We start from the raw sequence: 18371 nt of genomic DNA, 5'->3' as shown, positions 1-18371 counted from the left end.
TATTTTGATATTTTTATTTAGTTTTATACAAACTCCTGGGGAATGACTAGAGTGAGGCAAAGGGAATCTCCACAATAACAGTGGAACATACAGAAAAAACAGAAGGACGCACTCAACTGTGCCAGCCCCCAAGCCCCGGCCAATGAGGAGGGGCAGGGTGCTCGGGCCAGGAGATCAGTCCCCAGCCCAGTGCTCACAAGCCCGTTTCCCCAGGGAAAATCATCACGCCTGCCTTCATGCAACCCACACATAGGCAGCTGAGGCCTGGAGAGTTCCCTTCTAATGAGTCCCAAAGAAAGATGTAGCCTTTGTCCTCTCTTGCCAGTGGCTGACAGCCATCTTCCTTGCTTACAAATGGCAGCCACGGTTATTTACTGCCCTCTCTGTCCAGAGTAAGGGCTCTCCTTCCCATATGACACACTTACCATTCCTTCACCTGTTCTCCTTAGATCTTATTTTCTAAAGCTTTAGTCATTGTTTAGCTTCCCTGCAATTTCTTAGGTTACCGATCTTTGAGCTCTGGAGGGACAAAGTGGGTAGTGGGAGAGGAAGCTGCTTCACTGAGCACCACAGACGGCCGAATACGTGTGTTCTCACTGCAGTTCTGTTATTCCCATGTCGCCGCTGAGGAAGCTGAGGCCCAGGAACATCCAGTCCTTTGCCCGAGGATACACACGTAGGGAGGAAGGGGAGGAACGGAGATTTGAACCTGGGTCTGCCTGAGTTTCCCCCTCACCCCTTTTGCCTCTGCATGACGTCACAAAGTTCCTTTTAGAAATTTGTAGACCATGACATTGTTTGTGTATTTCCTAGACCAGTTATTAACTTCTTGGTTCCAAGGAGATCCTCCTGGACAGGTGCCCGGGAGCAGGAGACAGGTGTCTCAGGGAAAGTTCTAGTGTACTCTGAACTGTTAGTGCTACAGCTGAGCCTTTCTTCTAGAAGGAAGCCAGAAAATCCAAAGGAGTGGGTTGGGAAGGGGAACAGAGGGAACATACATGTGAGAAAACAGAAGGCCTCTGATGCGTTAGCCCAGTTCTATTACCAATAAAATTTTCCCCTATACTCTACACATGTGCTGGATGTAAAAATTCCTCACCAGTGCATTGTAAGTAGAAGATAGATTAATAATATGAAAACGAATATATGTATGTTCATATGACTGAAGCATTATACTGTAGACCAGAAATTGACACAACATTGTAAACTGACTATACTTCAATAAAAATATATATATAATAGATTAATAAACGCAAAGGTTTTTATAGGATTTTTTTCGTCTTATAAGCCCTAATCAGGTACTCTCAGCACGTAAGATACAGGCTGCTAAAATGCATTCATTTGTTCATTGAACACTTCATTTTAGAGGCTGCTCTTCTAAAATCATAGAAGGAATTTTCCAAAGACAGTTCACTTTTTTTCTAGGAAAGCATATAAGCTCTTGAAATCTGCCCAAGAATATATTTGAAAATTTATGTATTTACTTATATATTTATAAGTTAAAAATATACATTTAAGGAAAATGGTGATTATTCTTGACTTTTTATTTTTTTGGTGGCTTAAACTATCTTATAAGAGGAACTTTATTTTTACTAAAAGGTTAGAAATGAGTTAGGAAACAGTGTTTTCTCTAAAACAGCTGCCAGGGTTTGTGATGTAGGAAATAGTATCATTGGTAGCACCAAAGTATCAGACAAGTCCCCGTTATCACTGTCTTCCTGAATGATGATTGTAAAAGAAAGCTGCCCAGGAGTTCTGAATTCACAGTCACTAAAGAAATACTTGCTGATCTTTTAGCTGGTAGCGGCAGAAATTTATCTTCAGATATGTTTTCAATTTTGGTATTGAGAGACAGTGTTTTCAGTCTGTAATGGCCTTCATTTACTTCATTTTGACACAGGAATTATAAGGGTAGAACTCAGGTCTTTTGGTGTGTTTAATCTTTTAACACTGAGAAAAAGGAACTTAGCTTTTTCTGAGTGGACTTTTTAAAACAATTTTTCTCTTAACTGAAGTATAGTTGATTTACAGTGTGTTAGTTTCTGGTATACAGCTTAGTAATTCAATGATACGTATATATACACATATTCTTTTTCATACTTTTTCATTATGGGTTATTAAAAGATATTGAATATAGTTCCTTCCCTGTGCTATACCGTAGGACCTTGCTGTTTATCTATTTTATATATAGTAGTTTGTGTCTGCTAATCCCAAACTCCTAATTTATCCCCACCCCCTTTCCCTAAAGAACAGCTTCATCATTAAAAACACAGCAGACTGCTAGTTTTTCCTGAAACTGGCGCTTCTTGGCACAGGCTGTCCAGCTAAGACTACATTCCCAGCGGGCACAGCCATGAGAATAAGCTCTCATCAGTGGATTGTGAGTGGAAGTGATGTGTGTAACTTCCACCTTAGCTCACAAGGAACATGTTGGTCCAGGATTCCCCCTTCCCACTAGGTGGAATACAGACCGCCAAGAACAGTTTCAGCTATTCAGGCAAGGGCAAGATATGGAACAGCAAGAAAGCTGGGGCCCCAAATAACTTCCAGGGACTGAGCTGTTCCAACAGCCTGACCAACTGGACTGTGACTTAAAAGAGAAGTGAACTTCATCCTTTTGAAGCCACTATGTGTATTTTTAACTTTGAATTCAGTATAGCAATCATAAACAGTTTCAGGTGTCTAAAGTTGATAGCTGAATTTTCATAAATTGAACAGACTCTGGTCACCTAGATGAAGACATGTGATACATCCAGGAACCCAGATGGCCTCCCTCGCACTCCCCTCCAGGCCTATCTGCCAAGGAATTTATAACAGCAACAATTGGTTTTGTCTGCTTTTCCACTTCATACAAATGGAATCATATTATAATACATGGAAGATACGGCCACAGATTTCTCCCATCCCTGTATGTGTGACCCTTTGCAAGGTGACCTCTCATTAAAAGGTGCGGTCTGTTTTCCTACCCCTTGAATCTGGGTTGGTCTTTGACTTGGTTTGAATGACAGAATGCAGAGGAATAAACACTATGCAAGTCTGAGGCGCAGCCTTAAGGAGCTCCACTTCCCCCTGCTGGAATGCTGCTCTGAAGTCTCCACATCAGGGAGGTGACCCAGCCTCTGTGGAAAAGAACCCAGCATCACCACATATGTGAACGAGGTCACCCTGGACCTTCCAACCCTGCCAAACCTGCAGCCAAACGCAGCCGCAGATGAACTCAGAAGAGGAAACTGCACAACTAGCCCACACATCATGAAAAATAATAATCATTTTAAGACACTGAGTTTTGAGACAGTTTGTTATCCAGCAATAGATTTAAGTGAAACTGTCTGCTCAGTTTTGGACAGGCTTCTTTTGCTCAACGTGTGTGTGACAGAGATTCACATTATTGTATGTCATTGAATGTCATTCCTTCTCATTGCTGGATAATATTCTGTTGCGTGACAGTGTTATTATTTATCCACTTCACTTATGAGCTGCACTAGGGAAGTGTCAGCTCCACGGGCCAACATTAGAAAGAAGCTGGTGGGGGTTGGTATAGCTCAGTGGTAGAGCGTGTGCTTAGCATGCACGAGGTCCTGGGTTCAATCCTCAGTACCTCCATTAAAAAAAAAAAAGCTGGACCAACTGGTTTTGATTCTAACTTTCTTCCTGATACCTCCGGTTAGGAAGCCAGAAATTAACAACAAAGCCTTGTATGTATACAGAGCTCTACACTTTACAAACTACTTTCACAATCATAATTTCACCTGAATTGTCCAATAAAATAACACTGTGAGGTAGGCAGTGTTTATTTCGTTGTGCAGAGAAGGAAAGCGACTTGCAAAGAGCACACAGCATGAGACCAAGCACAGAGGGGAGCCCAGGCCTTGGGATGCACAGACCGACCAGCTCTTCCCATCAAGGCCCTCTACTTTCAGTGGTCTGGTGGGCACAGAGACTGAAGGGAGGCAGGTAAGGAGATATCTGCACCTGTGGATTAAGTGACACAGGTTAAACAGGAGGAGAATCCAGTCCATCCCCAGATGTTATCTCCCCAGGTCTGGGACACAACATCCCACTTAGTCAAGCTCCTGCACACAGCAAACTGAAAAGCCCAGATTTGGGGTTATGGGGATTGGTGCCAGCTAGCACTGTGTCCAGATGCTGACCTCTCTCAGTGTATCCAGAAATAGTCTTTCAGAAACTGGCCACCGTGTCACATGACTAATAACCTTGCAGACATTTAAAATAAGGCTGCATTGGAATGTTGTCTGTGATTCACCCTAAGTGAAAAACACAGGTGACAAAACAGCCCCAGACAGACTCATCCTATTCTGGTAAAAATATGTCCTCATATATGTCTATACATCCATGGAAAAAAGTCTGAAAGGAACAGAGCAAAAATGTTAACAGTGTTATCTTTGGGTTTTGAGTTTAGAGATGAATTTATTTTCTGCTTTGTGCCTTTCTATAGTATTTGTTTAAAGATGAATTTATTTTCTATTCTCTATGCCTTTCTGTATTTTTTTTTTTGCAGTTTCCTTTTTTTTAATTAAAAAAATTTTTTTAGAGGGAAGGTAATTAGGTTTAGTTATTTATTTTTTGGAGGAGGTACTGGGAGTTTCATTTTAAACAGTATTTATTTTTTAAATCGTTAACACGTCACATAGTCACAATCAAGAGTACAAATCGAGGAGGGCAGAGCTCAGTGGTAGAGCATGTGCTTAGCACACACGAGGTCCTGGGTTCAATCCCCAGCACCTCTATTAAAAATAAATAAATAAATAACTTTAATTACCCCCTCCCCCAAAAAAGAGCTTTAAAATAGTATGTTTTTAAAAAGTACAACCAGTTATATGATAGTCCTCCTCCCATCCACGTCTGCCATCTATCTGGCTCCCTTCAGAGGTAACCTGTGTTACCAGCGTCTCGTATACCCTCGCAGAGACATCTCATGCATATACTACAAGCAAATACATAAATCTGCTATTTCTTTGATCACTTTTACGATAAAAAAGACTACTTTCCTTTTGAATAAAAGGTTGTAGAAGACTATCTTATGATGTGGAAAGATAAGAGGAATAAAAGGCTACAAAACAGTGCACTTCCTGAAAACTCTAAAAGCTCCGAGTGAGGGTCACTCTGCCAGCGCTGCCAGCTGAGCATGACAAGAGCGGGGCTGGACTTTGGTCCAGGAGCCTTCTCCCCGGCATTTGGAGAAGGCCTCTGAGAGCTTCCTGGAAACTCCCTGGACCCTCCTTGTACAAATGGCCTCTTGCCAACTCTTGGCCACTGTCTTCCCAGCAGGGCTCACCTGGAGAAGAGCTTCAGAGCAAGTGTGAGGACTCACCTGGCTGTGCCTGGCCCAGCGCACACCAGGGACCTTCAGAGGGGCAACTACTGCCACCTGAAGTGGCTGCAAGTCTGGGGGATTGAAAGATGCTTCATTCACAGCCCAGCTGGAGAAAGAACCGTCCAATTGCACTTTCGTGTTTGTAAACACAACAGGTGGCACATGCTGGAGGCCTACTGTCCTGTGTCCTCAGCTGGAGCCCATCCTCTGCCTGGAGATAGAGAAGGGAGAAGCTGCTGGAGAGCAGATGAAAGCAGAGGAGGAAAGCTCGGTGGGACCAGGAACTGGAGGCCCTGGGACCCAGTCTTAGCTCTGACCTTTCCCATTGATGTTAGCTGGGATGAATTCTTAATTTCAGTAAAATCCAATCACTTCTCATAGAACCCCTTGAGCAGATTGGGAATAGCAATGCCAGATGTGAACTGCTTGATGAGAGGAAGAATGTGAACCACTTTATATTTGAAAGAATATCTAGACCTTGTAGTTCTTGAAAAGTCTGAGGTAAACAAGGGCCAAGAAATAGTACCGTATCAGTGTTTCTAACCTAATTCAATTGACACTTTCAGCAATAAAATAATAAAATAGTTCATAATCCTTATGCATGATCCTAAAATTCCCACACTCTGGAGACAAAGTTTTTTTCATTAAATTTGGTGCCAAAATTGACCTGACCTGATGGTGCTTATTCTTTTGGGTATCAATCTTTATAATAAATGACAGAATATTAATGCATTTGATTACAGGGTGCTGTCTCAGGTCTCACTAGTATATAGTAAATGCATCAGATTATCTTCCTAAAATATGAAACATTCTGAATTCTGAAACGCATCTGGCCTCAAGGGTCTTGCGTAAGGGATTGTGACTTTGTAAAACTAATTCAGATGCTGCAAAAAGGGATGCAGGGCAGATGTCCATTCCCAGGCTGGGAGTCTTCCCGCCCTGTCTAAGATATCTTCTTCCTGTGTCAGGTCCTTGCGAAACCTTTATGAGTCTGAGCATGAATGCAATCTCCTAAATTAGCCCTCCTCATACTTCAGTGTGTCTCTCAACCCCCCTGGTGGTCTTGTAAAAATGCAACTCAGTTGGTCTAGAGTGGGCCTCAGGTTCTGCATTTCTATCAGTTTCCAGTGATGCCTCTGCTGCTGGGACTGTTCTAACCTCTGGACAGACCTAGGCAAGGCTCCAAGTGATAACAGTGTGATGCCCCACAGGGAGAGCTGCCCTCTGCCCTTGACGGGGTGGGGGCTCACTAAACACTGACCACCTGACCAAAACCTGCCCAAACCTGCCTGGTCACCGCCTTGTCTCCATCCTCCACTGCCCATCTACTACCTTCTGCTGCCTTTCCTCCCCACATAGGTTCGTATCACCCTCTGCCTCCACTCCAGACGGTGGCTGGGCTCCATGAAGTCTCATGACTCTTCACTCAACTGGTTCCAAGGTACTGTTTAGGCGAGGTGCTTTTCTGGCTGACTGACCTCACCTCCCAAGCATGAACTAAATTAGTTCCAACTCTCAGATTCCTGAGATGCCTCACTATCTCTCCTGGGTATCTCCCCAGAAAAATTTCCACTGTTTGCAAAGTACTCCCTAACCCTGACCACCCAGAGACACTATGATAATGCATTTGTTCACTAGACAGTTAGTGATCCGGGAAAGGGCCATGGCTTATTTCCTTTTTATTTAAATGCCTGCAATGCCCTGACTGATTTCTTACATGCCCTCCTTGCTTTTCTTTTTAAGTTCTGGATTCCCTGGTTGCAGCAAACTCAGACTTAACTTACTTCCCTAGTGAATTTTCCTATTGTAAAAGTAATACATATTTACTAACGAAAGTTTAGAAAATATAGATAAGAAAATGATAATGCTAGTAAACTTACCACCCAAAGATAGCCATTGTGACATTTTATCTCATGACCTTTCAGTCTTTATATATAATTTTTTCTTTTTTACAAAATGTGGTGCACACTACATACAGCTTTTTGTAAAGCATTCCCCCCTCTATTTACAGTATATTGTGACCATTTTCCCAAGTCTGTGAAAATTCTTCTGCAAGATCATTTTAAATGATTGTGTAGTTTTCCACTTAACTGATGTGCTACAGTTTGACTCTTACTTTTTTTTTCCCCCAATAATTTATGGTAAAACTAAAACTGCAGTGAGCATCCTCACTTCACCAAAAAATAAAGGCATATTCCCGCTGTGACACTAATTCTGATTGTCTGTATTTTTTAACACCACCAAGCAATTCTTCCACACCAGCTGGGTGTACAATTCAACTCAGTTCTGACACTACCTACCTGGGGTTAGCATCAGATCCCACAGGTTAATGGGTCAGTCCCACAAGACTGCCTCCCCTCCATATACACTTCAGACACCAACTGAAAGTCCAAGTTGTCACCTGTGCTTCTGACCCACTGGCTATAGATCAGAAGTTCCCATGACCCCCACTTTGGGTCTGATTAATTTGCTAGAACAGCTCACAGGAGTCAGAGAAACATTTACTTACATTTATCGGCTTATTATAAAGGATATTATGAAAGATACACATGAGCAGCCAGATGCAAAAGATGCACAGGGCAGGGATGTGGGGAGGGGTGTGGAGCCTGCATACCGTCTCCAAGCACGCCCTTTTCCCACACATCATGTATTCATCAATCCAGAAATCTCTGAACCCTGTCCTTTGGGTTTTTATGAAGGCCTCATTACACAGGCATGGTTGATTAAATCACATTACACAGGCTCAATCTCTAGCCCCTCTCCCCTCCCAAGAGGTGGAGGAGAGAAGGTGTTGGGACCAGACTGAAAGTTCCAACCCCTAAATCACACAGTTGGTTCCCCTGGCAACCGGCCCCCACCCTTAGGTTACCCTTGGGTATTAACATAACAGCCCCCTCAACATAAAAAAGACAACTTTATTGTTCTCATCACTTAGGAAATTCCAAGAGTTTTAGGAAAAACTGTGCCAGGAACAGAATGAAGGCCAAATATATATTTCCTATTATAAATCACACTATTAAGTATATCTTTTGGATACTGTATAAACTTCTCCATGGTTTGTGTGACTTGGCAAACCAGAAAGCATGGCTTCTAAACTCTCAAATACAAACCAGATCCTTTGAATCAGTGTCTTTGAATCCCCACTAACCTTAGTTAATGAGAAGTGATACCAGAAACCAGAGAATTCCAGGGCTGAGAGGGACCTCCAGGCCACCAGGGCCTGCCTTGAGGGGTCTCTCTGTCTCCTGTTCAGAAACAGGAAAAATACTTAGAGATCTTTGTTAGGAACCTACAACTTCACAAAGCACACAACTTTTTTTTTCAGACAATTCCAAGCTAATCTAAATCTTGCAATCATTTTGGTATTTATTTTTCCATCCAACATTTATATATTTAAAATGAAGGGATTAGAGCAATAGGGGAATGGTTAAGTAATTTATGGTAGAGCCATTCAATGAAAAATGATACAAAAAAACTGAAAAAGCTCTTTATGTACTAATATAGATGATATCTCAGGTATATCATTAAGGGAAAAAGCAAGGTGTAGAACCATATATACTATATGCACATTTGTGTAAAAAGGAGGAAGAGGAATACATAGACGTTTTGCCATAGGAGTTTTGTTTGTGTATTCATAAAGCATCTTTGGAAAGACACATAAGAAACTGACAGTATAATAGCCAATTTTCAGGGAAACCAGGTAGCTAGAAGAAGAATATTTTCTTTGCCAAATTTAACCTTTCCTGTGCTGAACACATGAATGTATCACCTATTCTAAAATAAAAAGTTTAAACAAAATCAGGGACTAGGGATTTGATTACATCAACAATCAGATAACATTTATTTCTGTTTATTCTCCAAACCCCATTTCAACAGTCATTAAAGGAATAAAAGAAGAGGGCCATGAATACAGAGAATTCGAGAGGGAACAAAAATGTGTCATATGAACACACTTTTGGGGTCTGATGAGGCAACGGCAGAGATTCCAGGGCCAGACTTGCAATCCCAGCTCTTTAACTTGTTTCTCATGAGCTCTTGGGCAAATAAATCCCTTATTTGCTTTGAGCTTCTGAGTCCTTATCCGTGGAAGAGAAAGGACAAGTCATTGATTTAATGTATTCCATACAGTGTGTCCTGGAGTGCTGACAGGATTCATTGTCATAGATCAGGAGCATTTAATAAAACATCGAAAACTGCTATTAATACTTTTACTAATAATAGTACTTTTAGCTACTGTTATTTTAGTGTTTATTTGTCTAATAGGAAAATAAGGCAGTACCTTTTTAAAATTTGAATTTCTCTAATTATAAGTGAGGTTGAACAGTTACATATATATTCCATTTGTATTTCTTTTTCTGTGATTTGCCTGATCAAAATAATAGCTGCACTTAACGTTTACTGCATGTTACTTCATACAGGCACTGTGTAGGATCTCTGCATGGGTTATCTCATGTAACCTGCAGATCAAGCAGGCAAAATGATTATGCTCATTTTCAGGTAAAAAACCCAATACTTAGAGAAGTGAACTTGCTCAAGTCTCCAATGCTAGTAAGTAGAGTCTCGGTTCTAAGTGAGGACTTGACTCTGACCCAAAAATCTGACTTGATTGAGAACCCAGACTCTTGATGCTTATGACTCTCCTGTAACTGTTTCCCTATTGGATTATTTGCCTTTCATTAATATTCTGCAAGCTCCCTTTGCATTCTGGCTATAGGGGTCAGAGTAGGAAAGAATCTGTCTGGGCTTCAGGGCAGAAGTGGCTTCGGAGACACCCTGCCTGCCCGTCAACCCAAGGCTCTTTGTGAGCCAAGGCGGTGCAGTCAGATATGATGGCAGGAGACCAAGCCAGTTCAGAACAGAGGCCTGCAAAGATAGAGTGGACTTTGACCTCCTTAGAGAAAAATCAAGAGTGACTCACAGGAGGAAGATGAAACCAAAGCTTCCCGGCTGTCCCTGGTGAGTGCAGACAGTCCAAAGTCATCAGAAGGAAGAAGAGGAAAATCTGAGACAGAGAGCTGGCCAAGAGCTGCCTGAAGACCATGCAAATAAGGCCCGCCCACAACTGCCTGGAAACCGGGCCGGGAGAAGTCAGAGCCCAGAACACACGCTGCGGGGCTGAGCTTGGGAAAGGAGGAAAAGGAGGCTCTGAGGGAGCAGGTAAGGAGCCAGAGAGGGTCATGGGGGGCCGGGTCACAGGGCTCTGGGGCTGTGAAGCCTTGGGCAAGTCACTTCACCATTCTGAGCCTTGACATTCCTATCTATAAAATGGATGTAATAGCATGCTCACTATGTATTGAGCATCTACTATGCTTTGCTGGGCACATTACAGTCCCTATCCCTTCCTCACAGCAAGCTCATAAGGTGGGATCATTAGCCTATGTTATAGTGGAAAACAAGGCTCAGAGAGGTTAAGCCATTGTTCTAAGACCTCACAGCAAAGAAGCCTGGTTTCTAAGCTGCACACTTTCAACTCTTGATCCTGCCTCCTTCACAGGGTGGTTTTAAAGAATCAAATGGTCTATACAAATAGAAAAAAAATGATAATAAGCAATTACACCTTCTAGATGTGAGTCGCCACACTTAGATCCTAGCCAGGACTGAAGCTCTTTGTAAACTGAGAAGTGCTATAAAAATGCTAGTTCTTCACCTCTCTCCTCTTGAGGTAGAAAGCGTTGGGATGATGCTGCGGACAATCGGTATTTGGCTGACTGACTTGGTCATGGACTGAAGCGATACCTCTGGGGTAGTGTTGGGATGTCCTGGCTCGAGAGTGAGTGGTGGGTGACAAGGGGCCAGAGTTCCTCCTGGAGACAGACTCTGAAGCCACAGACAAGGCCTGAAGGGACCACAGCAGATAAGGGCCCAGGTCCTGATGCAACAGTGATCGTCCTTCCTCTTGAGCAGCCCTTTACAGCTTTGGCCAAGGAACTTCAGAAAATGTAGGTCTGCTTTGTGGGGAGGGGAAGATCTTTAAGGGGAGTAATACAAGCTTACTGCAGTAAAGTTAGAATTCTCAGAGAAGAGAATTTAAACAAACCTATAATGTTACCTCCAGAGGATAACCACTGTTGCATTTTTCCATTGCATACATATATTGAAAAATTAGATTGCATTGTAATATGGTTTTATTACTGGTTCTTTTTACTTAATGACATATCATGAACATTATTTCCATATTAATAGATGTTTTATTACATCATTTAAAGGCTGCAGAATGTCTCTTCATATGGATGGAGCAGAATTTACTTACTCAGTGTCCTACAATTGGATAACTAGGCAACCTTCAGCATTTCACCATTAGAACAGTGCTTCAGTGGGTAGCTTTATAATCAGATCTTTGCACAGGTCCTGGACTATTTCCACAGGATAGATTCACGGGAAACTGCTGAATCAAGGTTATGTACATTTTAAGGCTTTTGACGAGTACTAAAGGTCTGATTTTGACACACTCTAGAATCCAGGGGCTCCTCAAAGCTCAACGTAGAAAATTTCATGGTCTCGAAGTCAGCCTCGAGCTTTCCAAAACCATTTGCAGGGATAAAACAACTTCCCCATGTATAATCTTTACTGGGTACCAGGTTCTGTCTAAGAGCTTTATCCTCCAAGCTACTTTTAGTTTCCTTTTCAGAAGAAATTGAAGCACAGAGAGGTTAAGCAGTTCAACTGAAATCACAGCCCCACTGAACAGTGGGCCTTGACCACCTGGCTCTGGAATCTATGCTGTCCACTGCTTCTTGGGAACTACTTTTGATTCCATCTCCATTTTGCCCTATCCCTTTGTTCTTCCCCATCATTGCCTTACCTATCTCACCATCTCAGCCTGGATCACCGCTAAAGCCCATAAATGGTCTTCCATTTCCACCCTGTCCCTTTCAGTCTGTCCTCTGCTCTGCAGCTGGAATGGTATTTTAAAAATGGAAATAGGATCAGGTCACCCCGACCCTGTGAACGAAAAATATTGCCAGCCATATCAGTAAACAAAGAACTCTGTGGCCACCAAGTCATTAGCCGCTACCATCATCCCCTGAGCGGAGGGAACTCAGGATGCAGACAAGCAGGCAGCCTGGCCTCTGCTGCCACCCCCAGGGGTGCCCCCTGAGGGAACTCAGGATGTGAAAGAACAGGATACTGGCCCTAGATAGCTAGGTGCAAATCAAAGGAATGATTTTACTGAGCCCAGACCTTTGTACCTTCCCATGCACAGAAAAGTGCTAAATTCTTTAACTTGAGATGTCTGGTTTTCTTTAATTAACAGTAATCCTTTGATGTTCCAGCCACTTGGTCTTTGTTGTAAAAACTCCTATATATCCTGGCTCCTCCCCTACCTCCTCAGAGCAGTCCCTCAGAGCCATCTGAGAAGCTGTTATCTCCGGTTTGAGTCCTTAGAAATGTCTGCCAAATAAAACATAACTCTCAACTTTTAGGCTGTGCATTTTATTTTAGTCATCACCCCCAAACCCTGCCAGCATGTGCATGCGTGCATGCATATACACTCACTCAGTCCTAGAATCACATCCAGATGCATTCCCCAGCTTCCAGGGCTCGCCTCCTACCTCTCTGGCTTCATCCTGAGTCACTTCCCATTCCAGATCCACCTGCTACACTTCAATCACCCAGCCTCCTTTCACTTCCTCAATGGGCAGAGCTTTCTTCCGCCTTGGGCTTTGGCACATGCTGTTCCCTTGCTCTTCCTCCACTCTGCATGGCTGGATTCTTCTCATCCTCCAGTCTCAGCTTTCATATCACCTCTTTGGAGAAAGCTTCCCTAGTGGTCTCATCTGAAGCAGCCAGCCCTTTAAGTCCGTTTTCCTTTTTGTCCTTTATGGTATTCATTAAAATTATACGCTTATTTATTGCCTATCACTCAATAAATGTCTCCTTCCTTCACTAGACTCTAAATGTTATGTGGTCAAAGACCATGTCTATTTTGTTCCCCTTTATTTACTGAGTGCCTAGCATAGTGCCTGGTGTATGGTGTGTTCTCAATAACACAATGACTGTTTGTTGAAAGGGCAAATGGGCCACTGGTAAGGGTCCTTGGCAAACCATCCCAGCTTTGGCCAGAGCTGTTCCATCCTCCTCCTGCATGTCTTTGTTTCCTCTTCCCTATATGGAGCAGTGGCAGAGTTCTAGGGTCCAGAAGGAAACCAGGAAGCCATGAATCAGAGAGTGTAAGCAGGTTTTGCTTTAGGTGCCAACTCAGTCACGGTAGATGATGTCGTATCAGGGACACAAGTCGTATCACTGCCCCCCAAATGTCCTTTGCAGGGTTCCTGGATTCGTACCATGAGAGACTTACGAGGAATCTCCTAATGAAATGCAAGCACCTACTATCCAGTTAATAACACACATCCAGTAGGTGGACTGAATGAGAGTGTTCTGCCTCTATGACAGCAGCACGGTGGTGGCCTGGAAGTCCTGGTGTCACCATTTTGCCTTGGGTGACAGTCACTTTTTGCCTCCCATTTGCAGAGTGAGTGATTAGGATGAAGAAGTGGCTTTTAAACATTTTTTTTCCTTAGAAGCTCAACTCTTCAACTTGTTCAAATGACGAATATGAGAAAAGCCAAGTGTTTCTGGTTGAAATGGGGAAGTAGGGCTGCAGCACACCTCCTCCCTGACTCCCCTTCTAATTAAGCCCCCAAGGGTGGTGGGATGGCCACGTCTTGGACTCTGGGATCTCAGCGGTCAGTGCCTGCCAGGCTGACCATCTGTGTTCTGAGAACAAAGGAGGCAGCAAGGCCTGCATGTTCTGGTTACAGCTCCTTGGGCACATTAAATGATCAGAAGAGAACAGGAGAGGACTTTCTGAATCTGATATTCAGAGACTATTCAGAGATTTTAGGCTGTGCAGTAGATGAATTTCGCAGCAATTGCAAGGCGGGGCAGGCAGCCCCTTTGTGTAAGAAGGAGGTTTCAGCCATTTTAGAAAAAAAAAGAAATGAGGGCCCAGGAGAGAGGAAGCCCAGAAGGCTCACTTACCCTCTCCTAATCTAGAAAAAGGAAATTGCTGCCCCTGCCTTTCCAGGCCAGGGATCGAGGTCTTGAAGAGACCGCCCACAATCTTGCAGACACCTGGCTTCTAGGATTGGTTGGTTGCCGCGCCCCAGGGGAACCCTTGTCCCTCACCTCCCCGCTGTGCCACCTGGGCAGCTCTCTGGCCTTCGCTGCAGGCAGGTGTGCTCCAGAGGCTGCAGCCTGGGCCACCTGGCAGCTCCAGGTGCTGCGTATGTGCTGCCATGGAGACGGGCCCCAGTGTTGGTGGTGAGAAAGCAGTCTCCCAAAGCTTTGTGGATTCTGGAGAGGAAGAGACTAGAGCCTCAGGCCCTTCAGGGTAGTCTGCCCAACCACTCTAGTGCCAAGGAAGACCAGGTGGGTGCTTTGGGGATTTCCTGGGACAAAGGGAGGGAAGAGGAGCCAGGGGAGGCTGAATCTTGGAAGGAGGTTCTGAAAGGGCTGATCTGGGGAGCTGGGGAAGGGAACCTCTCCAAGCTTCCAGTCAAGGGGAAAAGCCTTCCCAGAGGCCCCCTTGCAAGACCCTGCACAAAGACTGGGCAAATGGGCTCTGAGGAATGGCCCTGCAGCCCAAGGGAAGGAAGGAGAGAGGGCCTGGCATCTGCCCCCAAAGGAGGTTAAGACAGGGGAATTCACGAAGCCCATCTCTGCTCTGAGGCAGCCAGGAAGGAAATGTTTGCTCGCTAGCATGAAGCACTGACTGTGGCTCCTTCCTCTCCCTGGAGTCCGAGAAGCCAAGGGCGATCACATGCAGCGCAAGGAGCATTTTTATCCATTTCTAAAGCCAGAGTGCATGCTCCTCCCTGGGAGCTTGATAATGGTGGGTGGCGCAGGCCTTCACCCAATAGAGAGGATGCTGCCGGAGCACCACACTTGCATCTACAGCTTAAGACTGAGTGATCTGGAACAATCGCTTCATCTTTTTGAACCTAGGTTTCTTCATCTGTGGAATGTGGGTGACAATACCTTCTAACAACCCACAGAACACAGCCTAGGGCCAAACAGAGGGACGAAGCTTAATGGGTGTCCCTCTGCTCCTTTTCCCTCTGCCAGGACATCTCCTGCCAGACCTTCCAGCATCTGGTCTGAGGATGGCCGAGCCACAGGGCCGGGAGCCTGAGTGCCCTGTCTGCTGGAACCCCTTCAACAACACGTTCCACACCCCCAAAGTGCTGGACTGCTGCCACTCCTTCTGCGTGGAATGCCTGGCCCACCTCAGCCTGGTGACTCCAGCTCGGCGCCGGTTGCTGTGTCCCCTCTGTCGCCAGCCCACTGTGCTGGCCTCTGGGCAGCCTGTCACTGACTTGCCCACAGATACTGCCATGCTCACCCTGCTCCGCCTGGAGCCCCACCATGTCATCCTGGAAGGCCACCAGCTCTGTCTCAAGGACCAGCCCAAGAGCCGCTATTTCCTGCGCCAGCCCCGGGTCTACACGCTGGACCTGGGCCCTGAGCCTGGGAGCCAGACTGGGCCCCCCCAGGACATGGCCCCCTCTGCCAGGCCTATGCCTGTTCCCATCCCCAGCCACTACTCTCTCAGGGAGTGTTTCCACAACCCTCAGTTCCGGATCTTTGCCTACCTGATGGCTGTCATCCTTAGTGTCTCTCTGTTGCTCATCTTCTCCATCTTTTGGACCAAGCAGTTCCTCTGGGGTATGGGATGAGAATCTGTTCCAAACAAAGAACCAAGCCCTTCTTGGCTGCTGCTGGGTATGGGGACTATAGAGCCTCATTTGGAGCTGTGTTCCTTTGTAGTATTGTTCATTCTCACAATCCAGGGGTGATCTAGGCTGTTCGTCTGCTTCTGGAAACAGAGAGAGTCTTACTGTAATGAAAACCTCTAACAGCTGAAGGACTGGGAAAAGATGAGAAGAGACCTCTGGGTGTGAACCACGGGCCATGGAAGGACAGAAAAGCAGACCTGTGATTACAGCGTTACGTAGCAAGTTGTGCCAAAGTGCTGGATAATGGTATCCAGAAACCTGACCAGCTCAAATAGCAAGTTACATTTCTTACTGGAGCTGCTTTGAACTTGGATCGCATTTTTTTTTGAGTTGCTCTTTTTACTACTTGTTGCTAAAACATTTGGAACATGCACTTTCAATTGTTAGCAAATCTGTTTTGTCTTCCCGTTTTAGTTTTCTCTTTGGATCTCTTGCTTCCAGTCCCAGTAAAAATGATCTGCATTCATTAATTCATTCACTTACTCATTCAACAACCAGTTGACAGGTGCTCTGTCAGAACTAGGGGAAGAGGATAGGATTATCCAGGGGTGGCAGAGAGTCCTCCCACCAGCAAGGAGGGCCTGTTTACTCAGCTACTTCTTGTACAAGATGATCTCTTGTCAGCATGCGGTTTATGGGGTGTTAAGTGTATAGAAGTTTCAAGGTGAAAGAAGCCAGGGTCAGTGGGTCAAAAGAAACCTGGGATTTAGAGGAAAAGGTTTTGACTCCTCCTGATAGGTGCAGGGTACAGCCCTGACTCCCCCAACTCCAGCCATTGTAATCCTGGCCTCAAGAAAGATGGCAGAAAACTGGACAGAGTAAAAGCCTTCGCTCCCATCACAGACCACGAAGGAAGTGGACCCGAGTTTTTATTCTGTATGACAGAATCTAGAACTGAGGAAAACTAGACAGAATTTGGATGCTTAGGCTGCTACTTGACTACAAGTTGCCACCTCTGCAGTGTCTAAAAACCCTGATTTCCGCCTCCCCACTTTAAATATTGCCTGGTAGATAAAGCTCAGGGCTCTGGAACAATCTCAAAACAGTTAAAACACCATCACAAAAAGATAACACTTTATGAGTGTTTTGGAATTTGTAGAATTAAGCTTTCAGAGGCCAGAAACTGAGTTGGTCTTATTTGCTCTGAAAAACAGTTTGAGTTTAATGAAACTAGCTTCTATAAATTCTTAGGGGTCTTAATATACAAGATAGTCCAAAATAGCCAAGACACATATTTCACATTTAGTAAAACCAGTCTTAAGCTCTGCTGTGAAGAAAAAATTCTCCATTATGAAATTAGAAAGCTACCCACACATCCCACTAGGGAACTAGCACCTACCTCTCCATTTGCACCGTCAAAGATAATTACACTAAAGCTGGGGCTCGACCTCTCCCCATTGATGTCCATTTCTTTACACATCCTTACTCCTTAACCTTGTGGCAGGTAAATTAGGCAATGATCTCACCATATTCTCAGAGCCATGAAGAACAGAGGAGCTGGGGGAAGCTCAGGAAGGAACACTTGCCTCTGTACTAGGGCCTACTGCTCAGAGTTAAGCAAGGTTCACTCCTATTTCATAGCTGAAACTGAGGCTCCCCAAGTTCAGCTACCTTGTTCAAGGTCACCCAGCTAGTACGTGCTGGAGGCCTTCCAGTCCAAGGAGAACTCAAACTCTTCAAGTGGCTGATTCACCAAAGACACAGCTTTGAGTATTCTTGGATAGGGAAGGATATACTTAACATTGTGGTACCTGGGGCATCTTCTGTTTTCACATTCAATAGTTCTAAACTTGGGGCATTGAGTTTCATCCTTCCAGAAGGCATTTAGAAATCTCTGGTACTCCAATGAAGGGATGGGTTGTGCTTCTGGCTTTCAGCACTCCAGAGGTCAGGGATGCTAAGACATGCTACAATGCTGAAGACAGTTCTACACAACAAAGTATCATCTGTCCCAAAATGCAAATAGTTTCCTGTTGAATAACACTATAGGCAACTTGTAAGTTCATGAGGTAGAAGTGGTGAAATTACTTTAACTCCCTTTGGCATGAAGTCACAATAAGATACAGTGACTCATTAAAAGGGCAGTATAAAAGGTAGAGTGGTTAGCTCAGGCTTTGTACAGGGAACAGGCCACGCTGGCTGGACTGGCCTTTTTGTGTGGCCAGTGTTGCCATCATACTCAATAAAGCCCCATGAAATCTCTTATAAGGTCACAGACAGACCAGGCTCCACAGCTCACTAATTAGGTAGCCTGGAGCAAGTTACTTAACTTCTTTGAGCTTCAGTTTTATCTGTTA

General features: G+C 44.5%; 1 protein-coding gene and 1 long non-coding RNA gene across 2 annotated transcripts; one reads left to right on the top strand and one right to left on the bottom strand.

Moving 5' to 3' along the window:
- Positions 1 to 3775: 3775 nt before the first annotated feature.
- On the bottom strand, positions 3776 to 18044 carry LOC140696134 (uncharacterized). The gene is made up of 4 exons (XR_012072198.1): positions 17826 to 18044; positions 15931 to 16154; positions 8484 to 8580; positions 3776 to 3972 (listed from the first exon to the last, which is right to left on the bottom strand). It is a non-coding gene; the product is annotated as an uncharacterized lncRNA (long non-coding RNA).
- RNF183 (ring finger protein 183) lies at positions 10062 to 16014 on the top strand. The gene is made up of 2 exons (XM_015245372.3): positions 10062 to 10492; positions 15404 to 16014. The coding sequence occupies exons 1-2, from the start codon at positions 10375 to 10377 to the stop codon at positions 16012 to 16014; spliced, it is 729 nt and encodes a 242-aa protein (XP_015100858.2). The 5' UTR covers positions 10062 to 10374.
- Positions 18045 to 18371: the final 327 nt, after the last annotated feature.

The sequence above is a fragment of the Vicugna pacos genome, chromosome 4 (genome assembly GCF_048564905.1).
Source record: "Vicugna pacos chromosome 4, VicPac4, whole genome shotgun sequence".
Classification (NCBI taxonomy): Eukaryota; Metazoa; Chordata; class Mammalia; order Artiodactyla; family Camelidae; genus Vicugna; species Vicugna pacos.
The sequence above is the reverse complement of the archived record's forward strand: the minus strand, read 5'-3'. Positions and strand labels throughout refer to the sequence as shown.